General features: G+C 40.8%; 1 protein-coding gene across 1 annotated transcript in view; it reads right to left on the bottom strand.

The window, feature by feature from the left end:
• CLTCL1 (clathrin, heavy chain-like 1) overlaps window positions 1-13,471 on the bottom strand; it is a 279,619-nt gene that overhangs the window by 245,222 nt on the left and 20,926 nt on the right. The window contains exon 2 of the mRNA XM_006902527.1: window positions 7,909-8,116. Within this exon, the coding sequence (XP_006902589.1) occupies window positions 7,909-8,116 (208 nt within the window). The remainder of the gene's footprint in view (window positions 1-7,908; window positions 8,117-13,471) is intronic.

The raw sequence follows: 13,471 nt of genomic DNA, 5'->3' as shown, positions 1-13,471 counted from the left end.
GTGCAACAATGAATGAATGGAATCCCAAAATCTCTGTAGATGTTCATTGAAATGAAAAATAAACAACCTAAATTTAAAAAAAACAAAACACAATGAATGAGAATGATTGTATGAAACAATGTGAATGAATGATAGTGCAACACAATGTATATTAATTTTATATGTAAATAAATATAAAATTCCTTTTTTAAAAAAGAATACACAGAGTCACTGACCAAAAATAATTTATTGACATGAAACCATTTCTGGACATAACATATAATCAAGAAACAATGATACGGACGGAAGAAGTCCAGGCTGCACTGAAAGCAAGGATAAAAAATAGGGTTCCAGGAAATGAAAGGCGACCAGCTGAGGTGTTTCAGACAACAAGCAGGCCTGAATGTACTCAGTCATCAAGATCAAGAAATACAGAAGACTCCCTGGCCAACTGATGGGCAGAAATCCATATTTGTTCCCACCCTCAGGAAAAAGGTCATCTAACTTTTTTTTCATTTTTATCAAACATTATCATCAGTATCACACACAAGTAAAATATTGCTGAAAAGAATTTTAAGATGGCTGGATTAGAACATCAACAGGGACCAGCCAGAAATTTAAGCTGGATTCAGAAGAGGCTGTGGAACAAGGAATGCCATTGCTGATGTCAGATGGAGCCTAACTGAATGCAGGAAACACCACAAAGATGTTCACTTTTTTAAAATTGTCTGTGTAAAAGCACTCAACTGTGTAGGTCATAATAAATTCTGGATAACATTGCAAAAATAGGAATTTCAGAACTTAATTGGTTTCATGAGAAACCAGATATATGCCAAGAAGCTGTCATATGAGGTTTCTCCCTTCTTTTGTTTTTTTAAGGGAAAAACATCGCTATCAGATTCTTTTTCCCCCTTCATGAGCACATGGAACATTTACTGATCTGGTCCCAGACCACATTAGACTATTCACAATAAACTTAAGAGCATTAAAATAATATATGAATATATTACAACTGAAAATTAAATTAGGCAGCAGTTTGTTTTGGAGAGGGTGAAACCAAGTTTCTTCTTGGAGGCTAGGATTTTGAAGCTCTGTCTCACATACTTTGGGCACATGGACAGGAGAGACTGGTCCTGGGAGAAGAACATCATATTTGGAAGGGTGGAGGGACAGTGCAGAAGAGGAAAACCCCAGATGAGTGTAATGGATTGTTAACAGTAACTGGGCAGTGGGGTTGGTGTGTTGGAAGTAGTGAGAATCTCTCAGGAAAAGGAAGGGTTCGTTCAGAACTACTGTACATAGGGTATCTATGGGTTGCAGGCGACTAGATGGCACATAACAAGGCCTTCATGCCTAGTGTTATTGTATTTTGGAGGAACATTCTTCTAGGTAGTTCAGCACTCATCTGTCCATTTGCTGTACAGAGGTAACCTGGGGTTGCTGTGATGCTGAACCCTGTACTACTGGTGTGTCAAATGCCATAATGGTTATCCATGGTGGATAGTGTTTGGTAAAGCTTCCAGATTAAGACAGGTTTGGAAACAAGAGTGGTATCACTTCCTAAACAAAATGCCTCCAGAAACTATGAACTTAGAGAAATGACAATAGTTATATATAGTACAGAGTTCAGGTCTTTTGGTCATAGGGTCACTATGAGTAATACTCGACTCGAGGGCAATCAACAGTAACAAGCACAAATAATTAGTAGGGAAATATTGAAATATTTGAAAATTTTAAAAAGCATAAAAATAAACCTTTTCTTTTAGGTCACGGAAAAAACATTAAGAATAACAAAAAATACATTTTAACTGGTTGAGCGTGAAAATGCAAAATATTAAAATTTGTAGAATGACTATAAAGCAGTACTCAGAGGAAAACTCACACCCTAAAGTGCTTGTAATAAAGGATCCAAGTCCAAAATCCATGATCGACAAGAAAGAACAAAGCAGAAAAAAGGAGTAAAAAAAGAAATAAAAAGCAATAAAAGTTTAAACAGGCAAAAATATAGGGGAAAAACCAAACCCCCATCAAAGGCAAAAGCTGTTATTCAGACAAAAAAAAATCAATAATTACCAATATTAAAAAATCGCAGAGGAAACGAGCACATGGTTGCTAGGAAAGGGTATTCCTTGGAAAGGGACATCATCCTGGTGGAGGAGGAGCAGTAAAAGCAGGATGAGAAAGGTGGAGGGTTAGAAGAGAGAGGAAGACCCTCAACAAGATGGTTGACACAGTGACCGCAGCTGTAGGTTCAGGCATGTCAGAGATGATGAGGACGGCATGGGATAAGGCAGGATTCAGATCTGCTCTTCACAGGGTCACTCTGAACTCACCTTGACAGTACCTAACGTCAACACCACCTTGGCTTCAGGCATCTCTTTACTTCACTGTACACATGTCCAGCAACATCGCCACACTTTTCATTTAAACATGGTTTCATTCATCGTGGTCTAAACTCTTTAAAATACAAGATCATCATTACAGCCACAGGACAGCAGTAAAATAAAACCTTAAATCATACTAGTTGCTTTCATAATTTTTTTCTTTCCCTATGCAAAGAAGGTGCTCAATGTTGTCATAGTTGATGCAATTCCTATTAGCACTGCTATAGTGTGTCATCATATCAGAACCAACTCACAACTGACCCTGCAGCAGGTTTTCAGAAGCAGTAAATTGCATAGGAAGTCGATTCTTTGAGAGTTTTTTCTTAAATGTTCAGCTGTGGGTATGCTCCAGGTGGTCTTTGTCTAGGGTGGGGATGTGGCCCAGGGAGGGACTGACAGTGTCTCTACACCCCTCTGATCTCCAAGTCCCTGCCCCTAAAAAGATCCACATGAATGTTGTCAAAGAGAAACCTACCAGAGAACTGGTGTGTGTGAGCAGAGTTTGTGTTTCAGACACCCCCCTGAGGATTGTTGTTGTTGACGATTGCTGTCAAGTTGAACATGACTCATAGCGACTATGTATAAAAGGCCTGAAGCTTTTCTATAACTATTGACATTTATCAAAGTTAATAGTTTCCAGAGGCATGTTCAGGAAGTGGATGCCACTCCTACACCAAACTATATAAAAAAAAAGTTAAGTAAAGTATCTTAAAAATACTGCAATAGGTGTTATTCACCATTGCAAGAACATGGAAACAGCCCAAATGTCCAACCACCATGGAATATATTGAGAAATTACGGTACATTCACACAATTAAAAACTTAGGAGCAATGATTTAGAATAATACTACATAACTTGGGAGAGACTGGAGAGCATTATGATGAGTGAACTAACTCAGTGTCATCAGGACAAATACAGCATAAGAAAACTATTATTGTAGAAATAGAAAGATAATGAGTAAAACATGTACGAGTACCCAAGGGGGGGGGGCAGAGTGGTGAGGATGGGTGAGGGAAAATCACAGGGTTGCACAACTGGATGGGTGGAGGGAGGAAGGGTATAAAGGAAATGTGAAGGATGCAGTGAGGATCTGGAAAGATAGGGTAATGGTGGCATAGTTCAATGGTGATTAATTTTATAAAACATAACGAATGGGAATGACTGTGTGAAACACAATGTGAATGAAGGATAGTGTGAAGCACACTGTATACAAACATTGTAAGGAAGCCAGTATAAAAAGAAAAAGCTATTTTTTTTAAAAAAGGAAAGGAAAGCAAAAGCTGTGCTGCATTGGGTAACTCTGCTCTCAAAGATCTCTCCAAAGTGCTAAAGAGCAAGGGTACCCCGCAATACCACTACTGGGAATATACCCAGAAGAGACCATAACTGACACCCAAGCAGATATATGCACACCCATGTTTGTTGCAGCTTTGTTCACAATAGCAAGGAGTTGGAAACAACCTAAGTGCCCATCAACAAACGAATGGATAGAAAAGCTGTGGTATATTTGTACAATGATGGTTGACTCTGGAGAACGTTATGCTGAGTGAAATGTCCCAGTCACAAAGGGACAAATATTGCATGGTGCCACTGTTGTAGAATGGGACTGTCCTTGGGGTTGCGGAGAGACTGAGTAAGATGGGTTCAATAATGTATGCTGCTCTGAAACAGAGAAGGGAGAAAACGGTTTAAAAGAGATATGTGATTAGGTATTTCGGTCATGACAGGAGTCTAGAGCGATGGCTACATGGTGGAGTGGACCTGGGGGAGAGTTTGTAAAATAATGAAAGAATCTTTTCTTTTACTTTTCCAAGAGGGTAATGTCTGGTGGGGGGGAGCCTTGGGAGGGGACAAATCTACAACAATGAATGAATGGAAATCCAAAATCTCTGTAAATTTTCACTGAAATTAATAACAAATTTAAATTTAAAAAAAAGAATTAAGTTAGAGTAAGGATGGCAATGGAACCACCTTACCTCTGTAACTTGATTTGTGCCACTCTTAGAACCTCTACTCAGAATATTATTGCTTTTAAATTTTTGACTCATGCACGTTTAACTTGTTAGTTAAATTTGTATCTTCTAGGCTGCAACACTTCCATGATACATCTTCAAGGATATGAACATGTACGGCTAAGCGCAATTGATAACAGTGCATCTAAATTCCAAAATCAATCTCCATAATAGTCTATGTGTTTCCTACTGCCAAAGGGGCCCTTTAGAGTGGTGAGAGAAGACCTTCACCCTGAAACCCACAGCGCCCCTTTTCAGCAGGAAGTAGCTAAGAGGATACGCCATCCCCTTTTCCTTATGATTCAGGGTGAAGTCTCTCTCAGGGAGGAGTGATAGGGAATGGCAAGGGACACACTGACAAAGGAGATTAATCAGAACTTGCTTTGACAAGCACTGTGGCAATTGGACAATTAAAACAGACATGGTGGGGGAAAAGAAGAACGAACTGGGGATGAGGGTGGAGAAAACAGTGCAACAATGAATGAATGAAAACCCAAAATCTCTGTAAATGTTCATTAAAACTAATAAAATTTAATTTAAAAAAAGAGCAAGGGTATCAGCTTAAAGACTGATTCAAGCCGTAACATTTTCAGTTATTTCCTGTACATCAGAAAGCTGGACAGCGAACCAGGAGGACTGAAGAAGACCAGATGCCTTTGAAATGTAGTGCTGGTGAGGAGTTACTGAACATCCCATGAACTGCCAAAAGAACCACCCAATCTGTCTTGGAGGAAATGCAGCCAGATTGCTCCTTAGAGGCCAGGATGCGTGGTGCATGTTGTCACGAGGGGCCAGTCCTAATAAAAGGACATCATACTGGGAAAGGGTCAGAGGAAGAAAGGAAGACCCTCAATGAGGTTGACTGAGACAGTGATGTAGCAGTATATAGCAATGTGACTGAGCATGGTGGAGGTCTGATGATGATGCAGGAGATGAAGTTCCAAGCTGTCATTCACAAGGTAGTTACCCTACGCGCACTAGTGGACTTGAGGGCACCTAACACCACCAACAATCAGAAACAATCGCAGCCACCACAACTCAGCTGAGCGTCATGCTTAGCAAAGTGGAAAGTCAGTCAGAAAGAGGAAGACCCTCCACTGAGGACTACAACATGGGCTCACACACACCAGTTAAGTAATGATGATCCAGAATCAGACGGTGCTTCCTCCTGTTGTGCAAGGGGTCATTATGAGGTAGAACTGTCTTGACTTTGCCAACTAACAACTCTGAAAATATGCTATCTTCTAAAAAAAATAATAATCTGATTTAAGATCTGACCATGTCATTTGCTTATCTCACACCTGAGATTTTACTGTTCTTTATCCCCTGGCTCTCTGCATAGTTGAACTGTTCTCACTACTGTGGTCATCCTCCCCTACCACAATCCCTTCCCCTTTCCTCATTTTCTGTCAGAATAAAGGTTCCCCTTAGCTAGGAGGAGGGAAAAACCAAAACAAAACAAAAAGTACTGCAACAGCCAGATGAATGGAAAAACCTTTATGATTTGTAAACTTTCTCTCAAATTTCAATAAAAGAAATAAAAAGTAATGCAACAGTATGAAACATGAAAAAATAAGCATCACAAGGAGAGACAGCAGCAAAAACAGAAAAGGGTAAATGTCATGAGACAGAAAACAATCACTAAGAATACACACATTTCAAGAACCTCTCCAATTACCTTTAAAATAACTTGCTTACACAGCATGTTCACCCAAATAATACTTTGGTATAAGAGCTCAGTTCAGTATTGAAGTTTCTATCCATTTCTATCCAGTTATGTTTTTGATATGGGAAAAAAAGAACTCATTCCACTCATAAGTTATCATGGTGGTGGTTGTTGTTGTTAAGTGCCGTCGAGTTGTAGACCACTCATAGCGACCCTATGAATGAAAGACCTGAACACATGTATAACTCTCCTCCTCTGGCCAAGTTCATAGGGTTTCCGGAGGCAAGCTATTTACGGAAGTGGATGACACTCTTGCTTCCAACCTTGTTTTAATTATGGAGCTCCACCAAACACTGTCCACCATGGGTAACCACTATTGCATTTGACACATCAGTGTCACAGTGTTTAGCATCACAGCAACCACAAGTTACCTCTGTACAGACCAGGGCTATACCACTTAGAAGAATGTTTGACTAAAAACAATTAAAACCAGGCCTGAGGGCCGCAGATTAAAATCACCCACCTTTGGCTTTGTAGCATAACTTTCTATCCACTAGGCCAACTGAGTTCTCTCTATGTAGAAGATTAAAAAGCCAAGACAAATCATTTTCGTCTATTCATTTTCCAAATGTGCTTTCTAATTTTTTTTCCTTTAAAGTAGCATCGGCAACCAATTTTACTTTATTTGTGTTTAATTTTGTTCTCATCTAACCTGCATTTTTTGCCCTTATCAGAGTAGCTTTATTATGTAACAATAATAAAAGTAAAAAGAAAAATAAAAACCACAACAAACCACTTTGGTAAGATTGCAAGGAAAAAGGTAGAGTGACTAATAAAACAAAAGGTAAAGTAGTTAACAAAACTGAACATTGTTGGATAACAATGCCTTATGCTGAGGCAGTGCTTTCCAATACAAAAAATGCTATGTGGTTTGCAAATATTGATTAGGGAGTTTCCTTGTGCTTTGAGAAGGAATACAAAACCCCAGCAATTTATTTTAGTGGATGGTTTTAACTTTCAGTTGTTTAAATTTGGAAATTTACCCCTCTTTATGTAACAAAACAGAGGTATGGCAAAGTCAATATTTAACAGTAAATTATTTTAGGGCCAAATACAGTTTATACTTTTCAAGGAAACTCTATTATAATAATCTTTTCATTTCCCAAGTTAAGGTAAAAAGAGTCTGTATTCTCACGGTAACGATGAGATTCCAAGCACTTCAGGTTTTCTGAGTTCAGGGAGGTGAAATTCGATTTAGAGTTATGGTGCCATTACAGTTATTGTCAGTATTTTTGTTGCACACTGTCAAGTCAGATTGACCCATAGCTGACCCTCCAGCCACTTCTCAAGGCAGTCTTGCATGGGAGGAGGCTACCTGTCCTTCTTCCATGGAGCAGCTGATGGATTTGAACTGTGTGCCTCTGGGTTGGCAGTGCAGCTCCTGACCACTAGGCCCCCAGAGCTCCCCATATTACAGTTATACTGCTTCGTAAGATAGATGGACATCTGAGGCTTCTATTCTGGGATGTGGAAGGCACCCTGGAAGGCAGGTCCCTTAGTCAAAAGCATCATGTCACACTGATGGACACAGCACAATGCAGTCACTGCCATGTGCAGGCCTAGATCCCACAGAATGAGGTTCTGGGCTTTCTCCTCCTCAGGTGTTTGGCACAGTGAGTAACCTTAAGAACTCCGGTGCTGAGTATTTTCTCATTCCAACATACAAAACTCAGCTTCTGTTAAAATTTGTGAGATTAAGGTAAGACTATTGACATTTTGCTGTTAGTACCTGGCATTTTGTCCAATATTTCAGAATACAAAGCAGCTGATGAGATACAATTCCCTCTACCTTCCCTCCAGGCTTACCTTTCAGAGCTATCACCTTGGAGACTGGGTTCATGATGGCACTTTCTGCAGAAATGGGCCTTCTGGTCAGGGAGGTTGGGTCACTCAAGTCAATAATCACTACTTGAGTCTGCTCACCCACTTCTTCTCGGATGCATATGAATTTGTCAGATTCCATTGTCAGGGTGTTGAATCCAATGTTTGCTGGACTAATTCCCAGGCTTGAAAGCTAAGACGAAAAGAAGATGTGGTTAATGCATGTTTTGCTCCTCCCTTTTATGAGTAGAAAGTGGAGAAAAGTTAAGAAGGAGTTTAGAAAAAATTACATGAAGTGAGCTATTGAGGTAAACCTTGACCTGCCTTTCTGTACCTTTATTAGGTACAGTCAGCAGTAGCCTGTGCGTTGACCCTCTAGCAGTTGACAATCCTGCACAAGGATAACCCTGGGCATTGGCGAACACCATGGCTGGCTCAGAAAGGAAGCTGCAGAGCCAGAGAGGAAAGCCGTCACAAAAGAACAAGATAGACCAGGAAAGATAAGAACCTTGGCAGGAAAGACGTCTTGGAGAAGTAAGGGCAGATAAGAGGGTCGAAAAGGGAGAAAATGTTTCTCCAAAAGGCAAGCAACAACAAATGAGCAGCCAAGAGCTTTTCTTAAAATGTTTCCTTAAGTAGTTGCTGGTGGTAAGAAGCTGTGCTGCAATCCCAAAGACATGAGGTTTTAAATCCACCAGCTGCTCTGTGGGAGAGGGATAAGCAATCTTCTCCCATGCAATTTACTGCCTCTGGAAACCTGCTGGAGGGTCAGCTGGGGGTCAGTTCTGACTGGATGGTGCGCAGTAACAACTGGAAGGTTGGCAGCTCGCACCCCATAAGGGTTCCAAAAGAGGATCAGCCGTGAGACGTTCTGACTTGACAGTCTTCTGTAAATATTTATAGCCTCAGAAATCTGGTGGGAGGTTATTCTAAATCATAATTTATTAAATGGCAGTATGCTTTAAAAATAGAATTTAAAGACTTTAAAAATTAGTAGTTTTATTTTCCAAAGTGTAGAGTTGGTAGGGCTTGTTCATGCGCCTTCACCAGCAGCTGGGCATAACCATCCTTTAGGGTTTCTGATGTAAATTACTTTCGCCCTTTGTTTTGAAGCCAGTTTGCTAAGTACTTTCTTAACTAGGCAGCCCCTGTAGGGCTGCCCTTGCCAGGAAAACTCTCTGAGAGATCAGCCGAAGTGATAAGTTTATGTTGTTGTTGTGTGTTGAACCGACCCATGGGTTTTGAGACAGTAAATTGCATGGGAGGAGACTACCCATCCTTCCCCTTCACAGACACTGGTGGATTTGAACTGCATAGCTTTGCGATTGCAGTACAGCTCCTTACACAAGGCCACCAGAGCTCCTGGTAACTTACAGTGAGGAGCTTTCTCACAGTTTGTCAGACAGGACCAGGCTATTGAGCTTGTCCTGAACTCTGCCTTTAAACCACTTCTTTCTGGCCTTGCCCTCAGATCTGTTCACTGGATCCACGTCTTGGCTGACTTTCCAGCATCTTTCCTTCTTCTGGAGTCCTTAGGCAGCATTGTGGAGCTTGGAGAGCAGATCTTAACTGTGTTGGGGTTTATATTAATAAGTTTTTAAGTCAGTCTGGATACAATTTGGCGAGATCCTGCAGTTTTGGTACACCTCCCAAAGACAGAAGAAAAACATCCACTTGCATTTCGGCAAGTAAATGCATGTGTTTAAATCATGTATCTTTCTCCAAAGGCCATTTATGACACAGTACCTATGCAAAGCATTGAAATGCAAAGCATTGAAATGCAAAGCAATGTGGCTCCACTAGCCATGGCTTTCATAACTCTTACTATATGACTAGATCAGTTTCTATAAATGTGAGATATTTGTGGCCCATTAAGGGAGCTCTAATGGCTTTGCTGTAAGGAATTGCACTGGCAACACAAAGGTATGTGCTATGCATCTGCCAGCTGCTCCATGAGAGAAAGATGGGCATTCAACTCCCATAAAATTTACTGCCTCTGAACATCCACTGGAGGATCAGCTATGGGTTGGTTATGACTCAGCAGCACACAACAACAACAACAAGGGAGCTCTGGTGGCTCAGTGGGTAAGGAACTATCCTGTCAACCCACGAATACCAGCTGCCCCGAGGAAGAAAGATGGGCAATCCCTTCTTGTGGAATTTACTGTCCCTTAAAACCTGTTTGGGGTCGGGGGTGGGATTGGGAGAGGTGCAGGGGGTATTGTGTACCAATGAAGGAGTTTTTCTTTTGCTTTTCAAGGAGAGGAACAAACGGGGGGGGGAGGCGGGGGGGGGGGGAGAAGGGTGCAACAATGAATGAATGGAATTCCAATATCTCTGTAGATGTTCATTGAAATGAAAAATAAATAAAATATTCAAAAAATACCAAATACCTGCTGGAGGGTCTTGTTCCTATTCGATAGCATATAAGAGCAACAACAGCAAGAGAGTTGGAGGGAGTGCCGGTGGGCTAGTCTGTTGCAAGTCACATTGCTAACCCAAAGGCTGGGCTTCTCTGCCAGTTCAAATCCACCAGCCACTCTGCTGGACAAAGATGGGAAATATCCTTCTATATGGATTTACAGCCTTGGAAATAGGTTGGTGAGCCTGCTGTGAGTCAGTTCCAATCCAGCAACATTAAGTTTTTTGGGGAGTGGATATGTCAGTCTATTTCTCTAAGATTTTGTTGCTGTTGTTAAGTGGAAACAGACTCAAGCTGACACTCCAGCAGGTTTTAAGTGGCTGTAAACCACATAGGATGAGATTGTCCAACTATGTGTGGATTCGAACTGCCTGACTGTGGGTAAGCAGCACAACTCCTTACCACAACCATAAAATTACAGTCATTGAAAATCCTATGGGGTAATTTTACTCTAACATACATGCAATTGCCACGACTGGAGCTGAATCAGTGGCAACAAGATTTGTTTGCTTTGTGGAGGTATTTTTCTCCTTCTTCCTGACAAGAACAGTTGTTACATTCTGTTGAGTTGCCTGCGACTCCTAGCACAATAGCTCTGAACATTGCCCTATCTGAGCCAGTCTCACTGCTTCTGACACATCTGCCCCCATTACACCAGTTACTATGTCAAAACATCTCATCCTGGGTCTTCCTCTCCTATTCCATCCCTCCACCCTTCCAAGCATGATGTCCTTCTCTGAAGACTGGCCCCTCGTGGCAACATATCTGAAGCATTGACACAGAGCTTCACAATTCTTGCCTCCATGGAGCAACTTGATTTACAAGACAGAGCTGTTTGCTCTCTTGTCAGTCCATGGTATGTTTAATATTTATCTCTAGCACCACAACTCAAAGGCATCAATTTCTCTTCAATCATTCTTAGTCATTGTCCAGCTCTCCAAATCATAGCAAATAATTGCAAAGACCATGGCTTGGATCAGGCTCACCTTAGTCTCTAGACTGATATGACTATTCTTCAGCACTCTGGTGAGGTCCCTAACAGCAACTTTTCCTAATGCAACTTGTCTTTTAATTTACTGACTGCTGGTACCAAGAGTGTTGATTGTGGAGCCGAGCAAGCTGAAATTGTTAACAACCTCAATCTCTTCTCCATCTATCATGGTGCTGTCAAAAGTAGCTGTGTTTATACAAAACAGCTGATGAAAACCATTCACTGTTCATATCAGAGAAGCCAGCAATGTTCCAGTTATCAGGAACATTCCCTTGTTTCCAGGCCTCTGTGCTTTTCAAGATCTTAGTCTTTTTCCTTCTGGCACTTTCTTGTTATTCTCTGCTATTTTCCCAGTGCCTGACAAATGCATGCTCAATAACCCATTAGTAAAGCATCAAACAAGCAAAAGACTCTCAAACTCACCACTGTAGTCAGAATCATGTCCTCACTGACCCTCCGACAGTTTTCTAAGTCTGTAAGCTTCATGGGCATGGGAGGAGACTGCCCATCATTCTCCCATAGAGCAGAGGTGGATTTGAACCGACCACCTTTGGGTTTGGAGTGTGACTCCCAGCCCACCAGGGAACCAGTAAAGAAGCCACTAATTTTAACCAGTCAGAGTGAGTTCACTTGTTCTTTAAGAATAACTCTTTTATATGTAAAATTTCAAGTTTCCCCCAGCTTAACAAGGAGTTTTGTCAGAGTCTATGAAGAGCGATGGTACTAAGGTTTCCATAAAATTTACAACTCAGTATTAGGTTAGTCAAGGGATTGTTTAATAACTAAATGTCTGTAGCACTTTAGAGAATGACTTTCAAAGGACACCACTAGAGGTTTTCTGTATTTTAAAATCAGTGCATAAGACCTTGTATGTACTCCTGTTAAATGTCATCTAGTTGGATGGCAGCCTGTCAAGGCTGTTTCAGCTTCTAATTTTGTCATGGAACTTTGCTACTCCAGCTTTTTTTTTTTGTGGCAACCTCTTCTCTCTCAGCGGCCAAGATTCATCACTTTGGTATGGGGGCCATCAGCAGGTCTTATGCAAGAGCAGCGGGAGAAGAAAATATCAGGGTAGGAAATCAGGTAGGTGGAGAAAAGGGGAGGCAGAAAAAATAGGAGAAAGCAAAATTAATATTAACAGAGGTGACAAGATGTCAGCACCTACAGCCCCAGGATTCCAAAGACAGCTGCTTTTAGCTGCTATCAAGTGGATTCAGATTCACAGTGGCCCTATGTGTGCACACTAGAACTGTTGCATAGGGGTTTGAAGGCTGTAACTCTCAGAAACATGTTGCCATGTTTGTCCTGAGAGGCCTCTGAGTTAGAACTTCCAATATTTCAGGCCGGAAGACAGACCTTTAACCATTGGCACCACTCATGAACCCAAACAAACAGTACTGCCAAATATATGCTGTGATCTATCAATGCCATTGATCATAACGTCTCATCACCTCCTCCCTGAACCTTGCCTTTTCCTTCATCCTAGCTGTGTGTCCACTAATCTCTGTGGATCTAACATTCCTCTTTCTCCTTTCCCTCTCCTCTTCCCCATTTGATCCATTATGTTCCAACTTGTTAACTCCAATACATGTACTCTCTGTTTATCCCCTTCTCCTATTCCATTGCAGTGTCCATTGTTTGTCCATTCTATTTCTGCTCTCCCTTCTCCCAACCCTAGACCTCTTATTTCTATAATAGTGGTCTTATACAGTGTTTTTCCTTTTGTGACTGAGTTATTCTATTAAGCGTAATGTCCCTGGACTCAATCATGTTTTCTTTACTATTTTAAAATGCTGCATAGTATTCCATTATGTGAATGTGCCACAATTCCTCTTCAACAAAAATTCATTTGTTGATGAACACTTGGGATACTTTCACCCCCTTACCACTGTGAACGATGTTGCAATAAACACAGACATCCATACATCTCTTCATGTCTCAGTTTTGATTTCCACAGCATATATTCCCAGTATATAGGAATATTTGGATCAAATAAGATTTCTATTTTCACCTTTTGAGGAAATTCCAGTCTACCTTCCACAGTGGTCTGTATCATCTTACATTCAAATGGTGCCTTTCAAGAATGAGGTTTTTTTAAAAAAAATAAATTATTTTTAATTTTTATTTTATTATTT

The sequence above is a fragment of the Elephantulus edwardii genome, unplaced genomic scaffold (assembly GCF_000299155.1).
Source record: "Elephantulus edwardii isolate Elephantulus edwardi_28Jun2011 unplaced genomic scaffold, EleEdw1.0 scaffold00424, whole genome shotgun sequence".
NCBI lineage: Eukaryota > Metazoa > Chordata > Mammalia > Macroscelidea > Macroscelididae > Elephantulus > Elephantulus edwardii.
Note: the sequence above shows the minus strand (reverse complement) of the source record. Positions and strands in the feature narration are given on the sequence as shown.